A 19,292-nucleotide genomic window follows, 5' to 3' on the forward strand; every position below is an offset into this window, starting at 1 on the left:
CTGAGAAGTCTTAATTGTAGTGCTATTCTCTTAATAGTTAGGATTACATTTACAGTGTACCTACATCTTTACATAACATTTAAAACGTAGCTGTGAAAACTGTCAGAACTGTTGGGACTCAGGACTTTACACTCAGGTTAAATATTCTCTAAACATTAGCTTTATAGTACATGTCCATTTATTAAAAACAGCATTTTTAAAAAAGAATCAAAATTTCCAGCAGTTTTTTTAAACAGAATAAAAAATTCCACTTTGTAGAAAGTTTCAGTATTTTGATGTATACACATTGGGACACAAAGTTGAGACAGCAGGAGGCTTGGCACAATTAAATGGTCTGGAAGGTTTCTGTTAGAAAATATCAGAAGGCTTTATTTCAGGACATTTCTGAGAGAAGCAATACCAATAGGAGTTGTTATTATGCTTGATGGGAGTGACATTTGAACACCTGGTGTTTCCACTCTTTGATATAGACTGTGCTTCTTCACTTTGCTACATTTGCTAGTCATGGATATTGTTTGTTCACTCCTCTTGAATGTCCAACTGGCCATATTTTTGCTTCACAAATAGTTGCAGAAATATATTTTTCTCCTACTTCTATTAGGCAAATGTAAAACTTTCCAAATTACTTCTTGAAGTATGAACTGAAATATCAGTTTGAATTTCATGCTGGAAATTCTCTCATCCATGTGCAACTAAATGGAAAAGAAAGTCAGTACAAAGTGACTAATTTGACCAATCAAATAAATATGAGAGTTTTAATTTTATAATAGTACCTATTTAAGATATCCCCAAATATATGTTGACTAGCTGGGAAATCACGGTGTGCCCAGTATACATAGAAAGAAGATTTATATAGATGCTGTAGTAAAAATATTTATTGTGAATTACTTGCACAGCTTTGTTTACTATTGAGTTCTTGATATTCAGCTAAAGGCTTGAATTTATCTTCTTACACATAAGTTGTGTGCACGCAAGTCCTACACAAGACATGCAGAGTCTGAGTCTCCAATACCATGACCTCTAGTCACTAATGTATGGATTCATTCTAATTTACCATACACGGTTAACTGAAGGTCCTCGGTTAGGAATTTGCTTGTGTTAACACTCCCCCTGTGACTGATGGGCAAAGAAGGCACTTCCAGGAGCTTCTGCAGCCTACTTAAGAGCCTGGTGATTCCTATCTCATTCCTGGTGTCATTTCCAGGTGATGCTTATCTATCACCATAGTGGGAGACTGGTAAAACTAAGCTCTGAGGTTGAATAGCTCTGGTAAATGGTAAATTCATCCCACTTTGGTGGGATGAATTCAAATTTTGCACTGTTACAATGTGAAACACTGCAATTCTGACTGGTGGAAATGACAAGGAAATGGAAAAGCAATGCTTTTGGTTTTAAGCACATGTATCAGTACCAGATTTATGAACAACTTTTATTCATTTTTAGACATCTTGAATGATGCTTCCTCTCTTTGTGCACAGATACGAAGGCGCTATGGGATAATATTGTTTATAACCCAGCGACACAAACCCTAGCTTGGGAGCCAGCCTGTCCTGTGCTTGTCACGGTTAACCTGTGCAGGTTAATGAAGTCTAACGACCACTGTGAGGATATACAAAACTCTTCCAAAAATTCTTCTGAGAAAGTAAGAGCTACACAGATTTATTCAAACTGTGAGATTGAAGGCCGTGACCAAAGGCATAATGTGAAGAGTTAGACTTTGGAATAAGTTACAAATTCCTCTCTTCTTCTCTGCTACTTAAAACTATTCATAATCACAGTCTGTTCTTGTACACTAACCACATGATTTATTCAACAACCTCACTGACTCACTATTAAGAAATAAAAAATGGAGATGACTGTGAAGCTAGTAATGTTTGCTAAATTCTTTGGGGTAAATAAGGTCTGCTTTTCATTTATAGTAAAGGCATGATTCATTGGCCCTGATTTTGCCGTCTGAAATGTAGGTGTTCAAGTCTACGTTATTTGTGTCAGGTTCCCTTTAAATTAAGTGAGTGAAATGGACATATTGAGAGGACAACTCTTCTCATCTGAAGATAGGCAAATAAGAAAGGCTGGAGGCCAGTCCAGCCCAAACCACGACAGTGACTCTTTTTTCACTGACTACCACAAGAGTCTATTATGAATAGATCGGATTTGGATATTTAACCTTTAGACATCTAAAATGTAAGTGAGATGAAACTAAATCTCTCTAAACCTTACTGGAGACATAAGAGTACGTTGGTAGGGCACAGTTGTTTTGTACTCTGTTAAAGATCTCTTTGAAGTGCCTTCCTCAACCTGGTCCAATGTCTTGAAATTGTGGGTGTTGAAATACTGGGTTGCACATTTCTTCCAGCACTTATGTTCTAAAGTTGAAAAGGGTTTTCATTGTGTATATCTTGAGCTGCTTAATACTTCTATCTGAAGCCTCATAATGCCGAATGCACTGGATTTATGACGTTGGTTAGTATTCTGGCTTTCGTCTTGAAAAATAGATTTCGGGCTTTTCGGATTGTGGAGAGAAGCCAGTAAACTTGAGGTAACAACTGAAAAGGCAAATAAAATCAAATACAAATTCTTAATTTTTGAAACTTTATGAGTATTATTCTGATGGCATGATTTGGGGGGGCTGACACAAGACTGTTGAATGCTTTTCTGACTAGGAACTCCTGTCCAAGTGTTTAGTGATTGTTCAGTTTCACCATTTTATGAGTTTCAACAAAGCTTTGATCTGGCAAACCAAATATATTTTATTCTATACATGTGAATGGTCCTTGTGGGATTCATTATCTGACAAGCACAACTCATTGCTTGCAGGAAATCAAAAGAAAAGAAAAAAAAAAAGAAAAAAAAAAGAAAAAAAAAAAGAAAAAAAAAAAGAAAGAAGCGTAAAAAGAGTTTTGGCTGGTAATGGTTATATCTGTTACCCAGAACACAATCCAAGATTAGTTAATTACAGACAATGAATGTTTTCCTGTATTATTAATATTCATGGACACAATGAATTTCCCCTTTTTTTCTAATTCATCCTAAAATGGTTGATACAGAATTTGGTCCATTTCTGGTACTGTAACCCTGAAGAACGTCTCTATAGTGTGCAGGAGACTACTGCAGAGACTCCTCACATAGTGCCAGGTCCACACAACGCCGCATACTCTAATACCATGCACATGTACGGACTTGGGCCCGAAAGCTACATAACTCTCCTCTCTAATTAGGGTGGGGCTTTCTCTGTCGATGGCAATGCTGTATCCATATATGAGTGGATTCTTACAGAATTATCTTCTGTGACCCTATGGTAGACATACCTGAGGACATCCATTATGTTATTCTCAAAAAAGTTACAGGAAAGAGGTGTTACTTTGGTCACGATGCCGTGTGCTGTGCGTAGGGTCCATTGTGCTCAGTCACTTGAACAATGGTGTTCATTTAAGTAAGATCACTTACACGAGTAGTAATTGTTTTTATGGCGAAGCCCTTGGCGGGTAAACAGTTGTTAATCCGGAAAGCAACATTTTGTAGGTGACTTAAGTGGACATCTAAAATTCAGTCTACGTTTAAGTCTTTTCTGGAATAGGGATACGGAAAGTTGAAAAATTTCTGAACTGAAGGTGGAACAATGCTTTTGGGTGTGTGTTTAAATGTTCTGCTGAGTCACTGATGAATAGTAAATAAAGGACTGAAACAAGACGACTGTGTAATCAGAATTTTGCACATGAACCACCATAGAATCAATTAATTTAGCTCTAATGGGTCAGACTGACTATAAATAATGCTACATGTTACAGATAAAAGGAAGCAAATTATTCAGTAATCCAGAGTAGCAATTGTCCTATCCTTACTATTTTATATTATTAACTTCCTGAGATGTTTATAAAGTAAACAAACCAGTTCCTTTCTCAGTAATCAAACCATGCAAATTTTGGGTAATTGACTTTGTGAAACTAGCTAATGCGGAGTGCTCTCTTTTCAAGCAGGTTAAATATTCTCGTGTGGACACTCACCCAAGACTTTGCATGAAGGTAAAGGTATTTCTTTGTAAAACACCTGTTAACTCTCCTCTTTCTGTCAGCTCTAAAGTTGTTGCTAATGTTCTTTAGGATCAATGTTTTGTTTCGTAACTCTGATGAATGGGAAGTAAGAATCAACGGAAGATTAGATTATAAGGAGGTTCTTTGGAAGTGCCGCAGCAATTATAGATAGTACACCGGTCAGATTGTGCCCTCTGCTTTCTCTGTGTAAGAAAAGCAGGGAAAAAAATGTTTTAAGTCAATGCAGACTCCGAAGCATGCACTAAACTTAATGTATGCTGTTTTCCATATTAAATATTTCATAATAAAAATGATCGATATGCTACATTTACTAGAGTATTTTTTATTATTCTAGTTGAGAAAAGAATGCCACATAGGTTAATATAGGCATATTATTGTTTTCTTTTAGATTACTTTTAAGTCAGTGGAACTAGCTGTTTCTGTAAAATAAGCATGTGCATAAATATCTGAAGAATTGAGGGACGTAATTTAAATCAAGGGTTGGAAGATACCATAGACCAGGAAAGCTATGAATTCACCTTCTGCAACTTTCTGTAATGCACTGATCATCTCTAGTTGAATCTGTAGCTGCAGATTAAAATTGAAAAATCAGTTTTCCTAACAGATTTCTCTACTTTCAGTTTACAACCAAGCAAGGCTCTTGGGTTAAGTGTCCATTTGCTCATGGAGAATTTCCAGGTAAATATATTTTTTTAATTACATAGTATTAAGTTGTGAAAAATATTTAAGTCAGTCACTAGATATTAGTCTTCTCCAGTAAGCAAGTGAGATGTGTTCACATCACCATAGCTTGTAAATTATGGCAAACAGATTTGTCAGCCTGCTACTTCTGTGTATCCCCTGTAGATCAAGTGTTTATCAGTATAAAAAGTAGCTTGTGGGAATCGAAATAATTACTTGCATATTGTTTGATGGCACTTAACTAATTAAAAGGGCATTTATTTTAAATATAAAAAATTTAGAATATGATATATGGTCCTTGTAAATCTAAAAGTAAGTCTTTTCCGTTAATATCAGCTTGGAAAATGAGAACTGCTGCAGTTGCAGAACAAATACAAGTTTTCTTCACATCCCAAACCAAGGCACAGTTCTCAGTGCTTGTGTGTAACAGGACGCAGCTGGCCTCATGTGAATCTGTTGGGATGCACCATTCAGTCTCTCTGGTTTGTATACATTATTTTTTCAGCATTGTAAGACTTTTAAACATATCTGACTGCATTCATTTATTATTCCGTTTATCGCTCTGCAGCTTGAAAGCATTAATAAACCCATGCATGTACATACTGGAACAATTACAGGAACAGTTTTAAAGCATGTAGTTCTAATTCTGATCTCATGCCGAAGAAAGAAATAAATAAGGATCCTGAAGACAAATGAGTCACATCAAAGGAAGTGACTATTGAGTGGAACCTTAATATTCTTTTAACATCATTTTTGTGGTGTAGTATTTCTATTATGTATATAGCAAATGTTAGCGTTTCATATATGGGTCACTGGTACAGCTGACCTGGCAAATCTCACATCACGAAATGCAAGACTTGCGGCATAAATCCATGATGATCTTGAGCCACTCTAAATCTCACAGCTGCCAAAACAAACTCAACACACACAAAAAGGTAAGTTTTCAGCCAAATTAGCTTTTTGAGCTAGCTGACTGTGTGACTATACAACTGCTTCCAGCAAAGTATGGGAAAGAGGGAAAAGATTAAGGGAGGGTGAGATTTCTGTTTCAGGCAGCAGCTAGTCAGGAAATGGCAGCCTCATTCCTCTCTTGCAACTAAGTCTGTATCTCATACATTTTCAGTGCAGGACTGTAGCTTGCCCTTGCCCTCTACCCTGCCTGCCAGAGTTACCTTGTTGGCCTGACCTGTGATCTACTGAGAGATACATGTGGAAAGTGGGGCCAAAGAGCAGAGGAGTGGCCATATAGCTTTATTTTTCAAATAGGAGAATATTAGTGGGATAGGTCGTAGGAGCTACTAGGACCACCGTGCTGAAAGGCATTCTGCAGATGCATGCTGTAGCTCCTACACCTGTCCTCTTCTTAGGATATATTCCAGCTGTACTTCTTTCTTTGCCACTATGTGCACGTACCTCCTGCAACTGTAGCTTTTTCAAGTGCCTCTGATGCTTTCAGTGTGCAGGGTGCACATACCAGACATGAGCTGAGAAGCGAGAAGCTATGAATAAGGACTTCTTAAACTCAAAGAGGTGGCCATTGAAAGCTGAATTTATTTTCTAATGAATCATTTTAGGTCTTTCTTACATTTCTGGTGTTGAATGTAACAGAGCAGCTGTTAAAAGCAGAGTTTTCCAACTTGGCTTTGCTGCTCAAGCTGAGGACGTGCTTAAGTGGAAGATGATAACTGCTCCTGCAGGAGATCCCAGAGTTGAATAATCATGGGCAAAGGCCTGGGAAAAAACAGCTCTCCTAATCAACACAGATCACAGAGGGCATTGGCGGCACTATCAAGAGTCTGTCAAATGGGGCAAGATATCTGGGGAAATGCTGTATTACCGGCAGAGATGGAGGTCTGTACAGTAGAAGAGTTGTCAAGCACTACGTTCAGTGAACACTTACAGTGGTGCTTCCCTTCAACTGGCTTATTTCCCATGAAATCTGTGGAGTTCAGACTTTCTGGTTTTAAATTGCCTATGTGAATTGCCAAGTGAGAAGGGTAATTAATGGTGGAGCACCAATAAATCACAGCTAGGTATTGAAGTGTGTGTTTCATGAAGGGCACTGATGCATTTAAAAAAGCTGTTTTCTTCCCTCCAGTACAAAGCTGTTATGTCCTCTGCTACTGTGACAGAATGGGGGCCCACATAAATTACATACAGTTCCTGTCTCAACACCATGAGCAATATACACAAACTTCTCATCAAAACTTAGCTCTGTGTTCCCAGAAACCAATGTTCATTCTCTACCTAGTAATCCCTGTTCAGTTGTGCCTGAAAAAGAACGTATTCACCTAATTTGCCCCAAATTATTTTAGTTTGACACACTAAAGAGAGCAGTGTAGGATTCATAGCTATTAGTGGAGTAAATAGCAGTATTTTGAGGACAAACCATAAACAATCAAACATTAAGTATCAGAACAGTCATTTAGGACAATTTTACCCTAAGGCTGCACTTGTTCTTAGCATACAATGTGATGGGAAATCCAGAAGAACTGTAATGAAGGGGTCATTCCTTCAAGTCACATACACCAGGGAAAAGAAGTGAAGATGCTCATTGGCTCTAACGTGGTGTGAGCCGCCACGGCGGGGAGGGTGTCCTGCCTTATGATGCTTCATAAAATGCAGGAAAATTAGCCCTTTTCCTGCGCTGCCCGAATTGTGCTTGGCAAAACTGCACCAGCTGCTTGTGGTTGCTGAGATCTAGGGATATCTGTGAAAATAAATAACCTTCCATAATGAGTATATACGTTATTAATTTTCTGACACAGTAGAACATGTAACATTATTGGCAAACAAACGAAACAGCTGGAGAGACACAGTACATTTTCATTGTTCCAGGGTGTGGAAAATAATGGTTTTCAACTTCTTTCATTAGGGAGATTCTGTATCAATCACTATGTCACAGGAAATGTGTGGATCAACAATTTGCATTCAGGTATGTGTCTTGCTTTTCCGGGTACTCTGTATAAAATAAACAAATCATGAAAAAGAAAAGAAAACCAGCAGGCACTCTTACCGCTTTCTCCTCCCTGCCAAATCTTATTACTGTGCAAACAGAGTTGGCAAAGAGCATTATTTATAGCTTGATGTGCTGCCACCACCTCTTGTTGAGATGACATTAATTAACAGGGAAGTTGCCGTCTATGACCTTGCTCCTTTGTCAGTGGCAGATAAAGGAGTATCACCAGGAAATTGTTAATCCTGTCTTTAAATGTTCCTTTGTAACAAAAAGTTCCAAGGTATCAAAAGATCCAAGTAAACCGTAGATGAATTTTTCACAAACTAACCTTAGCCGGAAAAGGTTAGGCATACAGCAAACGGCACAGTAAGTGCACAGTGTGCTAGAATTAGCACTCCTGAAAGCTGAGCTGAGCAAATTATTTCTGACATTTTTTGCACACTGTTTCCGTAGCTGAACTTTATTAAGACATTAATAGAAAATGAGCACGAGGCTGATGATAGGTTTATTCCTCTCTGGAGTTAATGTTCTCAGCAGACACTGGGACAAGAGAGACTGACAGCGGGAGCTGGGAGGCTCCAGCAGCTGCCCTGGAAGGCTCTTGTCAGCTTCACTTTCTGCTGCTAGGAAGAAAGGAGCAAGATGAAAGTGAGACTGGCAAGAGCCTTCTGAGTAATCAGAGTTGTTCTTTCCCTAGTGAAAAATCAGATTTGGTGGTAAAATGGATGTTTTCCTGCATAAATAATTTATTTTGTAAATTAGATATTATCCATCAGAATAAACTTCTCCCTCTCCAAAAAAAAAAAAAATCTGGTTATTTTTATCATTTAGAAACCTAAAAGTGTTTGCAACTCACTAAATATGCACTAGACCAGCAGTCTCCATATGCATTTATTTAAAAACAGATTAAAAAATGCAGTCCCTTTAGTAAACTGACTAAAAAAAAACATTTTGTCAACGCAAGTATTTAGTAACAGTTCTGCTGAATGGACAAAATCCCTCAATTTTATTTTTTTTAAAGGGCTGGAGGACAGATGTAGATTATTCAGTTCCGTTGCAGATCTGTGATATTCACTGTGGTAAGTATGAATGATAACAAAAGAAGAATTAGGTCTTGACTGTGCAGAAGAAAGCATCTCAGGTAAAGTGTGTTTTCATTGGGAAACTGAGGTGGGATTCACCTGACAATGTAAATGCGTGCATGTGAGCTAGATATGCTCAGCGTCCTTTATAGACAATGGACTTGCATACCTCAACTAGCTTTTAATTAGCTGCTGCAAGGGCAACTTGTGTGGCTGGCTGTTTCCTCTGTTACCTGGGTGAATTTTCCATCCTGTGCCAAGTTCTGCGTGCCACACCTGTATTTACCTTGCTGTCAGTACATGAGGCAACTCGTTAAAAACAATCCTTGGCGAGCAGGCACATGGTGCTGCTGTTGTAGTGATTACAGCACAGCCCTATTCACCGCTGCAAATGGGACAGTAGTACTTCCTTCCACTGCAGAAGTTCCGTGAGGATTTTATTATGATTGATTATTACGATTGTACTCAGATACGCTCGTGGAGTCAGAATATTCCGAAATCTCCAAGCCCTGAAAGTAAGGCATTGTAGAAGTCAGTGAGTTCAGAGTGAACTGTGGCTGTGGGGTTTATGGTGACGAGCGCAGGAGCGGATTGACTAGTTTAGAACTAAAAGGTCAGAAAGAAGTCAAGCTGAGAGAAAACTCAATCTGAGCATTGCCAAAAACACCTCCCCAAACCCACCCAAACAAACAACCTCCCCTCCCAGTTCATTGTACACACGGTGATTCCTATGACAGATTTTCTCTGTTGTCTAAAAATACCTGCCGGTTAACGATAGCTTCAGATTTGGAAGCCTGATATTAAAAAGGAGGGGTCTTGAATTTGTAGTCTAAATGTAGTTCTCCGTTCAAGCACTTGCATAATCCTAGTTCAGGTTTCTTCACTTAAAAACTTGTAACAAGCCCACTCAAGGTGAATCAATTAAATAGTCATAGTATTGTGATTCATGTAGTCTAGATGCATTTTCCTTATTCGTATTTTCCTTGTAACAAATGTGAAGGGTATGATGAAAACATGTAAAATAATGAAAGGCTCTAGAGATAGCAGTCTGGGAATTTCCCTCTGCCTTATAGTAGGAGAGAATGGGTCTGTGTATTAAATGAAAATGGTGGAACACTGAAAACTGAGCGAAGAACTTTTTGGGCACAGCATTTGATTTAAATGCGCAACTTTTTGTCACAAGTTTTTGTTCTGATCAAGGATTTGTGGAGATTCAGAAAAAAAATCTGCAAAACTGCACATATCAAGAATATAAAAACTGTAACACATGATCACTGTGTTTGTTGTATAGAGGATATTAACTTCACGCTTCATGGATTCTGCCATACTTTATGTTTTTGGGATAATACAGTCCACATTAATGTGTGGATAATTCCATCTCTGCCAGCTGCCCAAGAGGGGGTTCCTGAAACCTCCAACTGAGGCAGAAGGTACAGGTCAGTGTCAGAGACGGGACACTGAACTAGGTGGGTTCAACTCATTGCTGTAATTCCTGTGTTCTTAATGAATCATCAGGAGCCATCCACTGCTTGTCATGTGAAAGATCTTCTTTAATGTAACAGTATTAGCATTACTACTAAGGACTTTCATATTCTTAAATGCTTATTTTCTATAACAAAGATATTTACTCAAACACTAGCTTTTCAAAATGAGATGATGAAAGTTTCTTAAAGACAACGTCACTGAGGGTGACAATTCTTACACTGGGATGCTACTGTGTTTGAACCTAAGATGTTAAGAAAAACAATCCACATAAAGGTGAAAGGAATATCAAACCTAAGTTTTTTCCATAATTTGTGACAATTTAGATTACACAAAATGTCAAAGTGAATGAGAAATTATCTTATAATGGCATAGTGAAAACCGAAAATATTTGGTGCATACATCTTTCTGAAATAGAAATTTACATTGTTAAGTATCACTGTTAAAGATACCAAGCAACAAAAGAGCTACGATGTTATTAACATGTATTTTGTTACTCAGAACTAAGATTCCAGTGACGACAGTGTCTCTTATAAAAAAATCAGTGCAGCTAACCATCACAAAGGCTACTCTCTTTCAGATGCAAGAAGAGTTTTCTGGCATGTAGAGTGCATTATACTGCAATGCATTTCATTTTTCTATCAGTAGCTGTGCTTTGGGATGAGAATGGCTTAGCCTTATTTGCTCTACAGAGGATGGAAATGGGAAAGTCCTTTTTTTTTTGCATTTAATAGCATTGACTTAGAGACAAAACTTTGTGTTGTTTTTAGATTTTATTTTTCTTTTTGGTCAATTCACTTCTCTGGGTTCCATTTAATGTAGCCAAACATTTTGAGACATTATTTCGCCTATTAGAAAAGAAACTTATCTATTCTGAATGAAACAATAACCCAATTCAGTTCATTTGAGAATAAATATGTGAACCATAATGAAAATAAAATGGCAACCTATATCTGAACTTATTTCTTCAGGTTTTCGTGGTCAGACGTATGGTGATGGAAACCCAGCAAAGGCCATGACACACAGGTATCCATCCAATGTATAGTTTGAAACATCTTTGAGAGCTGACAGAGTTTTTAATCCTGAAAACATATCATTGGCCTCTCTAAAGAAGAGAAGCAATGTCTGAGTGAATTTTGTACTAGCCAGCAGGAATATCAGGTTCCTATCTCTCCCCTTTCCTTGTCCCTACTGAAGACATCTCTTGCTCCTGTGCTCCCTTTCCTCTTTCTCTCTCTCTATAGCACCACAATGCAGTCTGGCATCAGAAGTAGCTGCCTTGCTGCCAAAGGGAGAGGGCAAAGGGAGACAAATGACCAGTGGAAGTGACAAGTTTGTGAAGTGAGAAGTTTGTAAAGTAACAAGACAACCTTCAAGAGCCCTGCAACAATCTCAGATTTGCTGAGCATGACATTCACATTGTTACCACCTGCCCCCTGCTTTCGCCCTGACATTTGCAGGCAGATCAGTCCCCTCTGTGCTCTTGTTCATTAGACGTGTCTGCTCAGCTGTCCCAGTGCTTCTTTTCATTCCTACAGCCCTTTGCAAAACACCTATTCCTAGGTTGTAAACAAACGAGTAATTAATGCAGTCTGTGGATGTATGATTTGGTAGACCCTGAGCTCTTAAAAAACGCTCTTCCTTTAAGCATACCCTTTCAGCGGCAAACTAGAATAGTGGGAGCAACCCAGAACTCCAGAGAGACTAGAGATGCTCTGACAAGTCCTTGTTCAAAGATGGGAAGATGATGCAGCCTTGCAGAACTTACGCAAATCATTTCGTTGAGAAAGGGCAACCATCTTTGCTTTGAGGCAGTCATGGTCTTTTCCCTTGTCAGAAGGTAGCGTTCAGAAGGAAGTATCTTGGTTTTGTTCATTTGCTTTCATGAGTGCTGTTTGGACCGTGACAGTCAAGTCCACAAGCTGTAGACAAATGGTTAGATTTGTTATTTACCTCCAACTGTATATGAATGTAATGGACTCTCTCACACTTCAGAGAAAAAAAGTCAATCATCTTTCCTCTTCTGTTTTTCCCCCAGAATGAAGAGTGCACATTCCTTGCATTGAATTCAACAACACATTTTCAAGGTCCTTAGTATCTTCTCAACATCAAGTTGTATTTTGGTGTAACTTGCAAATGTTGTCTAACTGGTCGTCTCTCATGTTAGTAGTTTCTGCTAATTGCTGTGAGATTATTCTCATGAGTGAAGAATTTAGCAAGTTAAGCCTATTCTAACATGTCCAAAAGAAACTGGATTATGATTCCTTGTTTCCCAGTATTTCAAAACAAAAAATGTCTTAGATCACTTAGAGAATCAGGTTCATATTTTCCTTCTAAATTAATATTTTATATACAGTATACTATAAATGAGAACTTTCATAGTACCTTGTGTACCTATAGAACAAGTATTTGAGATTTTCTTGTTTGTAACCTTCATTTTTAAACCATAAGTAAAAGTTTTTGAGAAATGAAGAATGGAAGAAGTATTCTCAGCTTTGTTGCATTATCCTTCTGTGTAATTTCCTTCATTTTCTGATGCCATTCTGGTGATCTCACCGTGACAGACCATATTCCTTAAATATATCTAACAACTGCTTTCTGTGTTTGCATTTGTATTTGACTTGGAGATAACTTTCCTATTTGTCTGAGGAGCTACATGTCTTTGGTTTGATAGCTATTTAAAACTGTTACGTGAAAATCCAGCCTAGAAGGAAACAGTTTAGTGGAAAGAACTGAAGTTTTGTTTTGTTTTTGTTTTTTTGTTTTTTTTTTTTTGTTTTTTTTTTTCCATTATAACAGTATTTATACTCAATTGTTGAGAATAGTATTACACACTGTACTGATTATCAAACATTTGGCCTTTATTTCACTGAATACTCCCGTCAAACATCCTTACTTCCTGTTGTGTAACAAGGAAATAAAGTCAGCTAAAAGATGATTAATAGCAAATCCTGGAACCATGTGGAATTGCTCATGTGGATCAGGAATATGGGTGGGGAGTGAGGGTCTGGAAAAAGAATCTGATCAATAAAAAATATTTTCCATCTGAATGTGTTTTTTTGTTTCAAGACTTTGAAAGAGCAATTTACAGGAGATAAATATGGTGCAAGAGACGTACCTGCTGTCTTGAAACACAAGGTTTTTGAGGTGCCCTGAAGAGGAAAAATTCTGCGTTTCTCCTTTGATATCAAAGCTTCATTGTGTAGACTGCACATCTATTAGATATATTCTTATTCCAAGCAGTGCTACAGCTCCAAAAGCAGAGGCGGCAAGGCAGCTTTCCTAAAGCATTTAGTTACTTGCTTTGGCTGTGAAATAGAAGCACTGATCTATTCAGACATCTGCTTTTCCTTTAATGCCCTCCAGACTGCAGCCGGAAAGAAGATATTCAGGCATTCAACTGAGAAAGCATCATAACATTACTCTCTTCACTTTCCTTGAGTGGAAAAGTCTTTTCTGTAGGAAAGGTTAATTTGTACCGTGTGCTTTTTAGTGCAGTGAAGTCTTAAGATCAACTTTTTGAATAGGTCATCAGACTGAAAATGAATTCAAATTTTATGGGTGTGGCAGGATCTGAAAAACCTAAGTGTAGCTAAGACAAAACACCACCTCCAATGACAAATTCATATGAGGTCCTGAAGCAAAAATAGCTGTACTGAAGCTGGATGCTTTTGATTGTAAGATCCCGTTTCAGCTGCACAAATGCTAAATCTTTTGCAGTGTATCTTCTCTTGTTGGCTGCAGCGATGGAAATCTGAAAGAGAACGTGACCAGCCATGGCCCTGATCACTTTGGTGCTGTATTACAGGAAAGGTTGAAGGGTGAACATAGCAGATGTCACTTAAATTAACTGTCTGAAAGTGAAGTGTTCATTCAGAGGTAGTAGTCTAAGCTCCCATGATGGCCACTGCAGAGAGACAGGTACTTCCCAAGCATATTCCATTCTGCTTGGATAGAAAAAATTGGTTTTAGAGAGAGCCTAGAGAACTTAGCCTAAATGCTTACCATTGAGGCATTCCTGCTTATGGCAATTTGCAAATAATCCCTAATAGTATTTCCATACTTTGGCTCAGGTCTGGCTGTTTGCTTTTGTGTAGTGAGAAAATTGCTGGTAAATTGCTTTTCTGATTCACTCCTGAGCTGATCTTTGAGTCCTGTTTCTAATACACTGTGTCAGGTACTCATTGTCTCTTCTGATTACAAAATCACTGCTCCACCTGAGATCAGCTCTTCCCGCTCTCTCAGTAGTGACTGGACCACCCTATACATGTAATGCACTGGAAGGATTTCCACTCAGGTGGTGTCTTTTCTAGAGAAGTTAGAGTTCTGCATTACTAAGCTACCAAACACTACCAGCATTACAGTTGCAAAAAAAAGTGTTGGGTTTTTGTTCTTTTTCACAAGGTATTTTAAACATTGGTAGGTCAATCCCAAAAGAAGGAGGTATGAGAGACTTTTCCAACTCTAAAAGCATTCATTTCACTCTGCTGGCCACTGAAATGTTTTCTTTTTCTGACCCAAACTATGCAATAGTTTTGCAATATTGACAAATGCACAAGTAAACGTGCTGTAATAACAGTCAAATGCAAAAATCCCCAATGTGAATGCCTATAGACTTGGCTAATTCTATAGAGCTTCCATTCTTTTGTTGAAGGAAATTCCCTTCTTGCTTATTGTGGGCCCAGTCCAACTACCCTATTTTGAGGCAACCCGCAGTTACTTGGTTTTCATTTCATACGTACATTCTTACTGTTATCACAGAGCATCGAATGTCCCCGTTCTTCCAAGGTACTAGCATTTATCAGAATATCACTGAGGTGTAGCAAAAGGTAGATGCTTTGCAGTAATCTCTTCAAAAGACTTTCAGCTGTGTCTAGTGCATTGCACAAAACTAACACTGAAACTAACATTTAAAGTTAATAATAAATTAATAAATTAAAGCAGTTTTCCTACACTTATTCAGGGACTTATTTTCACTTGCCGTACCCACACTGGGTCTGGTGTGGGAAACCAGACTGATGGTCCTGCAGTATTTTGGATGTCTCTATTTGCAGTAGTGGATACATCTCCTGGATAACAAGTTATAGTTGAGTGGCATGCTTGAATTGCCACATCCTAACAAGTAGCTGTGTATTCACTAAGCCATAATAATAGCTACGGCAGATCTAGTCCAGTGCTCTGCCGGCTTTGTTGCTGACCCATCTCTTTTCTGGAATTCTGATAAACTTCTTCAGAGAAATAAGTGGCAAGAGAAATAACTACTTCTGTAGTATTAGATTACTGCTGATTTCACTCCCTGAACTACCGAGTCAGGCATTTGTGAGCCAGCAGATGGGAAGCACCCAGGTATAGGGGAGTGGAAACAGTGCTGCTCCTGTTAGTTCCTTAGATTGACTGCACTGTAATGTAGCACTGCAACCTGATCACTTGCCTGCGCTCAGCAAACAGAAGAAAATGTATTTGCTTCAATTTACTGTGAAAAGTTGCGGTGAGAAAATTCCCCTTGCTCATATCCTGTAACAGCTGGCCTTAAAAAATGGTGACTTCATCTTATATCTCATATCCCCTGTAAGCTTTTTATTGTACACAGAAATATCTTTCTTGGATTAAGAAAACAATTTCTCTCTGTTATCCAGAAAGGCCTTTAGTGCAAACCTGTAATGCTGCTCTGCTTAGTGCAGTACTGGAAGAAGTCCAGTAGTAGTGGTGGGAGCTATTACTCCCATCCTTCTTCTGGTTTTCTACTGCTCCAAGCTGTTGTCGGTATCACTGGCTCACATTTTGCAGGAACAGGCCCTTTTATGTGGCACTGAGTGCCACTATTTAAAAACTTTAACTAAATGAGCAAGGGTCAGTTCCTGTATTGGATTCACAAGAAGTCTAGAAGATTTCCCAGGAACCATTAGTGTCCAGACAGATCTCACCAGTCTTACATTGGACTAAATGACTCCTTAATATATAGCTGATACAATAAAAACAGGACAGCTTATCTACTGAAAAGCGGATGATAATTTGTCTAGACTGCATTTTTCAACAGATGGAATTTGTAAGATATATTTCCCTCCATTGATTACATTCTGACTAATGAAACCTAAACCATCTTCTTTTAAAGCTGTGTAAGTTCCTATCTAACTTCTAAAGGTCCGATTTTCAAAATCAGCTTGGGATGGGATCATGTTACACATTGCTGTCTCCACATGAGTTCTGTAAGGTTTTGGACCTTTTCATATTGTAGTCAATATAATAAAAAAACTGCCTTTGAGCCAATAGCCACTCTTCTCATATATTTCGCAGCTTCTAGTACATGCTCAGTGGCTGAATAGCCACTGCAGAGGTTTCCAAGCTTTGGTCTCATAGCTTATATGCATTCTGAAGCTGGGTTTGTGCTTGGCTGACAGCTTTTGGATGAGAAGTTCTCTGAGGGGATGTGTCTGGGACAAGAAAGGATGAAAGGGAAAAGAAGGCCCAGAGATAGGATAACTGGATAAAAGATGGGGAGACTGTACTTTGAGCCGTCTAGGGGCACAGACAGGGAGAAGCACTCAGCAGGAAATTGTATATGAAACCTGCAGAAGGAAGCCCATAAAGGGTGAAGGATGAAGCAGACATGCAGAAGTGGAGGCAGGGATGACTGGAGATGGGGCACGGGAGACGGCCTGGAGCAAAGAGTGTGAGGCAGGAGAGGGAAGGGGGAGGTGAAGCCAGCCAGCCCAGCTGTGATTCTCACTGCTGGCTCAGATCTACTCCTCACTCAGAACCTCCAGGTAAAATGGGAACGTGAGTGGAGATGAACCAGGCATGTACTGCTCTGCATCCAGTGCATACATTTGCCCTACCTGGTTGCTTCTGACCTTCATCCCTGTCCTATGCTATCTTGTCCTCTCCTTCATGGAGCTCAATGTCATGGTGAGTGGGAGGTAAACAGACTCAGAACCTCCTTGTATGACAGGGACTCCTCTTCAGTGTGCCTATGGGCTTCTTACCAACGGGACTTCACAGTTTGTCAGGTCCTCAGCAAGACATCTTGTATCTCAGCTTCTAAGTGCAGAGCTTGAGTTAGAAGGGATGCGGAAACAGCCTGTTATTTTTTTTTCTTCTTCAATAATAACAGTCCTAACAGTGGGGAGAGAAAGCAAAGGTGTGATTCAAATGAGTGGATAAACACTGAGTTATGCAAGAGCCATGTATCTTTAATAGTCCTTTTGTGACCATTTTCCCCCTTAAAAGTACTGGAATTTGACAGAGCTGTTTCTTTCAATTCTTTTTTTTTTGCATTACTGACAGTTTCCCTTTAATTTTAGAAGCAGAACTTTCACTTACTTTAGTTACTTAATATTGTAATGAATCTCTTCCTTTCTTGCAGTGTTGGACTTCCGTGGCAGTCATCTTCCTCTCTGAGGGGCTCTTCCTCTTCTCCTCTCTATTCACATTCTTTGTGAAATCCAGAATATCTTCCTACATCTGCAGTTTCTACTCAGTGATTTTTTATCTGCAGGACCCTGGCCAGCTGAGTGCTTTCAGATTGGGCCGTTGCCAGCTCACCCTGGAAGACATGGTTCTCTGTACGTCTGCAGATACCAATATCATAATAACCCTTAAATGTTCTGCTTGTTCCATGGATGAGTTCTTTTATCTACCCAGTTTCTTATCTGTGCGCTACCCAGGTTACACTGATGAACATTACAACCGTGACTGCCGGAATATATCAGGATATTTCAAGACCACGCAAGCTTCTTCTGTCTGTGCTCTAAGATGGCTGTGTATCTGAGTCCTGAAAGTCACTTAACTGTATTGGTGTGGGAATATGCCCAAACTAATAAGATTTACTGAAGGGCAGGATAGATCATTTTGACCACAGCATTAATGCGGTTTCCAGATTGAGGATAACTTGCTCTGCCAAGTCAGAGCACGAACAGCAATGTCGTATCTGTCCTTACCTTGCTATATAAACAAAAATTTGGCCTTTTTTCTGCATATATGTTCTGTATTCTTATCCAAGCTGTGTTTCCCAAATTCGCTCTTTCTCTCTCGGCTTATTTAAGGTATGAGGCTGAGCTGAGCCAAATGAGCTACCTCATTTGACGTGTCTTCCTCCAGAGACTGTGTTGGGTTTTTTTTTATGATTCCAGCTGAGGCATCCTTCCTCTGTTCCTTTAAGTTTCTGTGAGTTAATGATGAGCAGAAAACTGTCATAAATATCTAGCCTGGCTCAACTCCTTTGGCCTGTTTTCAGACAGCTGACTCCTGTGGTGTTTTGTGACCCTCAAGTTTCTTTCTAGAGGCACCTTCCTAGCTCTTTAAGGGTGTGTTACAAATCACTTTTATTTGTAAGCTCCAAGGTTGTCAGGCTTTATCTACGTCTACTCTCAGAATACTCACCAAATAGCTAGTTCAGACATCATCCCACTTCCAAAAAGAAGTGCTCCAACAAGGGCTTCCCAGTCTGTCAGGAAAAGCTGCAGTCAAATCCAATGTTTTTCTTCTGCTTGACTTTATGTCCTTTCCACTATTGCTGCAAAACCATCAGATGCCATCTTATTGCATTGTTTTTTAATTTTGTTTGCTAATTTTCATTCCTGGGAGCTGCTCCACTGCAGCTCCATCTGGCCTCCACATGAAAATGAGCTCGAAAGTTCTTGAATTGGATACCTTGGGGGCAATTTAGGCCTCTGTGGCATGCCCAAAGTCCAACAAAGGCCAGGGGCAAATCAAGAACCTACGCCTTCACAGCTGAAGCATGTGTTAGTTCCTCGTTCATGAGCAATCTTCTGACTTTTCTTCTGTGAGCAGAACTCTTGAAGTTCAGAGTGAGAGTTTTGTTCCTCTGTCTTTCTCTAGTCCAGAAATGGCTTCGGAGGTCTGTTTTTGCATGAATGGAATTATTAATGAGTTTATCTCTTTCTCTTTTGTCCTCCTATTTTTCCGTGTGTCCCATGAGATGGAATGCCTCCAAGGAGGCAGCCCTTTCAGTCACAGCCAGCTGGAACTAACTTAAAGGAATACTTTGGAGAGACAAACACCAACAGGATGCTGAGG

The 19,292-nt window shown here is 39.1% G+C and overlaps 1 protein-coding gene across 1 annotated transcript in view; it reads left to right on the plus strand.

Moving 5' to 3' along the window:
- Positions 1–13,222, plus strand: part of IL17REL (interleukin 17 receptor E like) — a 51,666-nt gene extending 38,444 nt beyond the window's left edge. Inside the window, exons 10-17 of the mRNA XM_054220284.1 lie at positions 1,479–1,642; positions 3,975–4,022; positions 4,673–4,730; positions 5,070–5,215; positions 7,609–7,668; positions 8,714–8,771; positions 11,228–11,282; positions 12,295–13,222. Of these exons, the coding sequence (XP_054076259.1) occupies positions 1,479–1,642; positions 3,975–4,022; positions 4,673–4,730; positions 5,070–5,215; positions 7,609–7,668; positions 8,714–8,771; positions 11,228–11,282; positions 12,295–12,322 (617 nt within the window). The 3' untranslated portion in view covers positions 12,323–13,222. The remainder of the gene's footprint in view (positions 1–1,478; positions 1,643–3,974; positions 4,023–4,672; positions 4,731–5,069; positions 5,216–7,608; positions 7,669–8,713; positions 8,772–11,227; positions 11,283–12,294) is intronic.
- The last annotated feature ends 6,070 nt before the right edge of the window (positions 13,223–19,292 follow it).

This window comes from Rissa tridactyla, chromosome 1, assembly GCF_028500815.1.
Source record: "Rissa tridactyla isolate bRisTri1 chromosome 1, bRisTri1.patW.cur.20221130, whole genome shotgun sequence".
Classification (NCBI taxonomy): domain Eukaryota; kingdom Metazoa; phylum Chordata; class Aves; order Charadriiformes; family Laridae; genus Rissa; species Rissa tridactyla.